Below are 6,920 nucleotides of genomic sequence, written 5' to 3'. Positions count from 1 at the left end.
TTGAACTTTAGTCATCATGGGACTTAGGATAGCATTGTCAGTCCTGCATCTCTGACAAATCCCTTTGCTAGCCCAATACTTCTTCATAGCCCCATTCTCTCCACTGCAGGCCAAACACCTCACCTTGTTTTTACTTCCAGTACTGTACTTGGCTACTCCTAGAAAAAGCTAGACTCTTCTTCTCAAACCAAACCATGTGGTGATTTTGTGCCTAAGTCTTGTAAACTCAAGTGGGCTAGGACCAAGCCCCATTCACAAAGGCCGGTTTTAGAAAAATCAAGGTTCAGACAAATTTAACTATCGAGTTTTAGCTTAAAATGGATTTTTAATATGAGGCACTATACTGTCAATTATAGTTCCATTAACTTGCTCCCATTGTAAAACTAGAATTACAGTGGGCAGTTTGAACAAACTGTTGATTCTGTTAGCTGCTTTAAGGATTAAAAATAATGCAAGACAGTTCCAGTACCCCTCAATAAAATCAATGAGCATCAGTGCTCAAAAGAACATGCAAGAATGGGGAAAATACCTCCAAAATATTCTGTCAGTTTACCTGTTTTGTCAGCTCAAGGCAGCAGGCTAGTCTAACAGCCTCTGAATTTTCTTCCAGACACTCATATGGATAACTCAAGTAAAATGTTCATGCTTTGGAAGCCCAGTAAATTAGAACAGCAGCTGTTCCATCTATTTCTGGAATATAACTTATTCATTGTCAAATACTGTAGTTACATTAATTTTTTAAATAGATTATAAGATGAAAGTTTAAGAATCAGTTTGACTGTAAATCAAAAATTTTATTCACTCTACTTTCTGAGCTATTACTTCTTAACATAGAAACATAATGCTGACGTATTGGTCTATGACCTCTAGAGATAATAGTTCAAATCCACTCAGATTACATGGGAAGTGAATTTCACTGCAATACCTGAGTCCTTTCTAGATATGTCATATCACACAGTAACTCAACATTAAAAAAAACTTGTAATCTTAATTCTCAAGGGTAAACTAAAAAAACCACCATCTGATCCAGTTGTAAATGACTGCACATATGGAAAACTTGTTTGTGAATGTTTGTTCAAATAATGCTAGCCAAGTACTTAATCAAGCTGTGTGCTTTGCAAGAACTATTTTAGGTAAAGCAACCTATTATCGCGGTGTGTCAAGTAGAGCAACCACTTTCCATCATTCCTTTGTGATGCACTGAGTCAGACCTTTTTGCATCATTAGCATTTACAACACAATAACTGCAGTGCTCTTATGCTCAGCACAATACTAAAACAAAGACCACAACAGCCATTTAATTTTAAAGAATTTTAATACAAACTTAATATAAACTATTTCAGTCCCTCTTAACATGTAAGACACTGACTCAAAATACTTTTATACCATTTTTTCAAGTATTGCACAATGTAGGTACAAAATTAATATATACGATTACATTTTCTTCCATAATATATAGCAAAAATCTTTAAACTTTAACAGAAAATACAATTTTGTTTCTTTTTGAAAAAAGCAAATATTTCGTACATTTTAATTCCACCACTAAGGAATATTCTGTACACTTTAAATTTTTTTTTAGAATAATTGATGTCTAAGATGGATATTTTACAATTTCAGTAAAAAAAATACAACATGAAGCTGCTGCAGCTCTCACAGATCACTGTAGTAAAAAGATATAAATGCAATACCATGTTGTAGAAACAATATATATACTCTGATATTTTACAAACTTTGTACTAAATTAAATTATACAATTAGAAAAAGACCAATAAACCCACTTATTAGTGCCTCTTTTTATATATATATATATATATATATATATATATATATATATAAAATCAGCCATGTCCTTGCTATATCTTAAATACTGTAAGAGGCCATATTTTGAGTATATTTTTTAACGTACAGTCAGTATAAAATAACTTTGTGCTTGGCTGGCAAATGAAAAAAGATGCATGTTGTATTTATCTAACCAAGCTTGAATGTATTCATACTACAAGCTTTAAAAAAGTCTCAAGAAGTGGAAAAAAGATACACCCTTGGGTACGTGCATTTGAACTTGTACAATAGGATTTATTTGAATTTCATTTTTGTTTTATTTTTAGTTAGCCATAACAGGCTGGAATTGCTGGTTAGAATACTGCATGTTGTTTAAGCTAAAATTCAAGCCATCAACAAAAGACTTCTCATTTAGACCTCCATAGGCTGCAAACATATCAAAGGCATTACTGTACTGGAGAGGACTGAGGTTAAGGGGGCTGTCACCAGGAAATATGCTACTGGTATTACCTTGACCCTGCATGTTAGGGAAAATGAACTCCTTTGCATTAGGAGAAAGGGCAGAAGTCTTCTGCTGTTGCTGCTGCTGCTGCTGACTGCCTAGGCCAAGCCCATAGAGCGAGTGCATGGAGGAGGAAAGGGCTTTCTGCTTCAACAAGTCATTGACATTCAAGCCAAGGTTGGTGGGAGAAGTGCGGGCGACCTTGTTGCTACGGCCGCTATTCTTCATTTTGGTCGAGCCAAACTTGGTGGCAGCAAATGTGGCAGTGGTGAAGGTTAAAGGCTGAGTGGAGCGGGGCATGAAAGTTGGGCTCACAGCAGCAGAGTGACCAAAGGGAGGAGAAGGAGAGCTAGACACTGAAGATGCCGGGTCACTAATTGGCATGAACACCTGGGCCTCTGGGTTAAAGCTGTTCTTGATTTCCTTATCCAACTCACATCCATTTTCATTATCATCCACATAAAGCACTTTCACTGGTCCCTTTTCACCAATTTGATATGAAACCTCAAATGGGTCAATCCAAACACTAAGATCCTGAGGCAGGTTGCCGCGAACATCATCAATGTCCAAACCACTCTCTTTGGATGCTTGTTCTATGACTGGGTCCACTTTCTCCCCTACATGTATACATCTATACCCTGATCCTTTGTATGGCTTTTCCGGATACCAGTGCCCTTCATACTTCTTTTTAAGAAGTCTTTCAAGCTCTTCACCAAAAATGTTGACACGTCGTCTGGGAAGCTTATTGTACAAATATGAAATAATAAAATTGAGTGCTACTTGGATTTCAACCTGCATAGCTGCTATGCCAAAGTTTAATGTCTGTTTCAAAACCCAAAGAAAAAAAAAGTGTTCAAGATGCCACAGGGAAACAAAATTTCATTCAAAGTGCTGATTCTAGTAGATTATTATCCTTTCACCTTGAGTGTTCTTGTTCCTTTAAGAAAAAACAAAAGCAAATATATCCAAATAAGGAAAGCGTAAGATCAGGCTCCAAAGCCTAATATTTTGGTCTCTCACTCTATCTAGAATAGGTTATTTCCCATCAGAAGACATTTGTAACATATTGCCTATGAACATGACAGTTAAAACGGAGGACCTCAAATACATTCTGCAGAACTTATAAACAATACTATGGAAGATGCATTAGGAAGGTGTTTAATGAGTACAGCATAAGTCATTTCAAAATCATTTGAGCTTGCAGTTCAGCCCTTAAGTTATTTGCAAAGCAGCAAGTGTGTGTCTAGGACGTCATAGCAATGCTAACCGTGCCAGGCCTGTCAGGGGTTCAATTACCAATCCCCTATTCTGGGTGATTTATAGAACTCAGCTGCAAAATTTAGCACCAAGCTATTAATTTAGTGTAAAAGGTCTCAGTCAAAGAACCAGTTCTCATTTTAAGGTTTGCAAACATATCAGTTGGGCTTTAAGTTACAGATATACTAAAAAAATATCTACTGGTTGTTTTAGATGCATTTTGGCACTTATATAATTTAACTATGCCACATATATCGTTTTAAGTCAAAGCCAAACACCTGCACCAACTGTGCATTTGATGGAAAATACAACTGAAAAAAGTGTCTACTGACCAAGGACAGGTATTCTTTTCCTCTCCCTCTAGAACTATTATAAGAATACTTTAAACACACATTGTGCACACACAATACAGCAAATACACATTTTCAGTCTTAATTATGGCTGGTAGTAATGGTCAATGAATCCATTCCTATCTACTGGTTCAAAAATTTTCATCTTCTATAAAAACTGCTTAAATATCAGCTAAATGCACATTTTAAAACAAATCAACATATATGGGAATTTTATAAAGCTATTATAGCCAATAGGGTCAATCCTCATTTTCATGAGATTGCCTCTCTCCCTCTTCAGATTTTATACTGTATATAAAATGGAGCCATGGAAGTCACTCCTTCATTAAGGGTATAACAGAAGTTCACATAAATATACAGTTAAAACAAGGGACAAGAGCAATATGTAAAATAACATGCCTTGCTACTGAAAATCCTGCAATACCTTAGTATAACAGTCTGATTTAAAGATGGAGTTTCAATCATAGTTTAAGCAAAAAAACAATACATTTTGAGTTAACACCTACAGCAGTATTTTACCTAAAAGTTTTTTGTTTGGCACAGCATGACAATTTACAAAATTTAGTAAATCAGTCATTAAGGAACTGGAAAAGTCAAAGCCAATTTCCAAATTCTGCAATCCCTTTTTATATCCTGCCCCAATTGGGTAGTTTTGCAAAATTTAACCCCATTTTTAAAGCCTCCTTTAATCTCCCCCCTCAAACATGATATGGGAACAGCCTGAGAGGCTGTATGATAAGGCGACCTTTAAACATTTGCTGGATCAGCACTGGGCGGGGATAAGGAAAGATCAAGGGCAAACAGAAGATATTTACAAAAGGGGACTAATTCGGTATGGAAAAAGTTGATTGGGGTAGTTAAAAGGGACACTAAAAATGATTTATTAATCCATCTGTTTCATCTCCCCTTCCCAATGTCCTTTAGGATAAAATGATTCTCAAAAACACCGAGCAGAAACTACAAATTCTTGTAAGCCCCAAAATTGAGCCGTGGTACAAGCAACTGAATAAACCAAACAGCTTGAACACTGCAAACAGGTGTTTTGTTTTTTTAAAAGGAGGATGACATTTCTAAGGTATCTAAGCATGTTAATTATTCTAATGGCAATGGCAGTGGGGGTTAAAAACAAGAGCCTTAAGCACTGTGTGGGGAGTTACATAACCAGACAGTTGGGTCTCATTAGATTTCTGCTCACAGCCCTGGGAGCTCTACCAGCAGCAAGAGAAGGAGGAAGAGCATTTTCTGAGCCCACAAGAGACAAAATGAAGGGGAAGAGGGATGACTGGAGAGAAAGGGGATAAGCCAGGCACTCTCTCCTGCACTAACAAGGCCAATACCCAGTTCTCCTGTGTACCCCACTCCCAGTGACACCCCTCAACCTTTGCTTGATTAGGCAGAGCCCTAAAGGCTGTTAGTGCTGGTTAAAATGCCCAAGCACAACGATATATACGAGTCAGTTTATGCAAAACTCACTCCTCTGAACCATGATGTGTAAAATGAACCCCTTTGGGAGGGTCCTCGCACCCATGGCTTTGCCACTGACCGAAGTACCTCTATGCAATTGTGTCAGGCCCTACCCACATTCTCATTGCCCCGATCCCCACCCCCCCCACAGGGCTGGGTCAATTCCCCTCCCCCATAGGCCTGTTCCAATCCCACTTCCCTGGTCCTGCTCCTTCTCCCCCATGGGTCTGTGCCAACCCCCCCCCAGCTCGGCTCCACAGCCCCTCCCCACACGGGGCCGTGCCAAACCCCCCCCACTACAGCTCCATAGCCCTTCCCCACACGAGGCTGTGCCAACCCCCCCACTCCTGCTCCACAGCCCCCCCCAGAATGTGCCAACCACCCCCACTCCGGCTCAATAGCCCTTCTCCGCACGAGGCTGTGCCAACCCCCCGCAACTCCGGCTCCATAGCCCTCCCACCCATGGGGCCAAGCCAACCCCCCCCCCCCCAGCTCCACTGGGCTGTGCTAAACCCCCCCAGCTCAACCCCCCCACACACAGGGCTGTGCCAACACCCCAACCCCGGCTCCACAGCCCTCACCCCCCACGGGGCCATGACAACACCCCCCCTTCTGGCTTCAAAGCCCTCCCCCTCACGGGGCTCTGCCAACCCTTCTCTACAGCTCCACAACCCTCCTGCATGGGGCTGTGCCAACCCCACTCTCAACACCCCCCCAGGGGTGTGCCAACCCCTCCAGGCTCGGCACACCCCTTTCCCCCCCCGCGCGCCAACCCCCCCCGCCCTCCCACTGCCCTCCCCCCCCCGCGTGTGCCAACCCCCCCACTGCCCTCCCCCCCCCGCGTGTGCCAACCCCCCCACTGCCCTCCCCCCCCGCGTGTGCCAACCCCCCCACTGCCCTCCCCCCCCCGCGTGTGCCAACCCCCCCACTGCCCTCCCCCCCCCGCGTGTGCCAACCCCCCCACTGCCCTCCCCCCCCCGCGTGTGCCAACCCCCCCACTGCCCTCCCCCCCACTCTACTGCCCCTCCCGGTCTGTGCCGGCACCTCATTCACAGCCACCTCACCGCGTCTGTTCCCCCGCCCCGGACCCTAGCGGGCCCGCCCAGCCGGCACTCGCCCCCGAGCCGGCGGCGGTACTCACCCGGGGTGGGTGTAGGGGGTAGTGCAAACAGTCCCAGTGAGGTGCGGGGGTCTCAGTGCCGAAGCCCCATGTCCGAGAGCCGGCTCGCTGCGGGGGAGGGGGGGGGCTGCCCTGCTCACACCCCGGGACGGGCGCGCTCCGCCACAGCAGCTTGACTCCTTCTCCAGCGGGGGGCTCCCACTGCGCCCGTATATATCGCCTCCCTTGCCCCGCCCCCCCGTCCGGCCCCGCCCCCAGCGCGCTGCCGTGCCCTGCGTGCCCCTCCCACCGCCATGACCGCCCTACCCCTCCCACCGCCCCGCCCCCAGCGCACTGCCTTGCCCCGCCCTTCCCCTGGCTGCCCCTCCCTCTCTATCCCCTACCCCTGCCTACACCCCTGCCCATCCCTCACACCCACACCCTGCCTGGCCCCTTCTCCTCCCAACCC

The 6,920-nt window shown here is 44.5% G+C and overlaps 1 protein-coding gene across 1 annotated transcript; it reads right to left on the bottom strand.

Moving 5' to 3' along the window:
• Positions 1-1,844: 1,844 nt before the first annotated feature.
• On the bottom strand, positions 1,845-6,667 carry TOB1 (transducer of ERBB2, 1). Its single transcript, XM_084648408.1, has 2 exons — positions 6,494-6,667; positions 1,845-3,218 (listed from the first exon to the last, which is right to left on the bottom strand). The coding sequence occupies exon 2, from the start codon at positions 3,077-3,079 to the stop codon at positions 2,102-2,104; it is 978 nt and encodes a 325-aa protein (XP_084504534.1). The 5' UTR covers positions 3,080-3,218; positions 6,494-6,667; the 3' UTR covers positions 1,845-2,101.
• Between the last annotated feature and the right edge of the window lie 253 nt (positions 6,668-6,920).

This window comes from Lepidochelys olivacea (genome assembly GCF_965140295.1).
Source record: "Lepidochelys olivacea isolate rLepOli2 genome assembly, chromosome: 14".
Taxonomy (NCBI): Eukaryota; Metazoa; Chordata; order Testudines; family Cheloniidae; genus Lepidochelys; species Lepidochelys olivacea.
The sequence above is the reverse complement of the archived record's forward strand: the minus strand, read 5'-3'. Positions and strand labels throughout refer to the sequence as shown.

What these genes read in the sequence shown, in the direction of transcription:
- TOB1 (XM_084648408.1), bottom strand. Translation starts at nt 3,079, where the DNA reads ATGCAGGTTGAAATCCAAGTAGCACTCAATTTTATTATTTCATATTTG.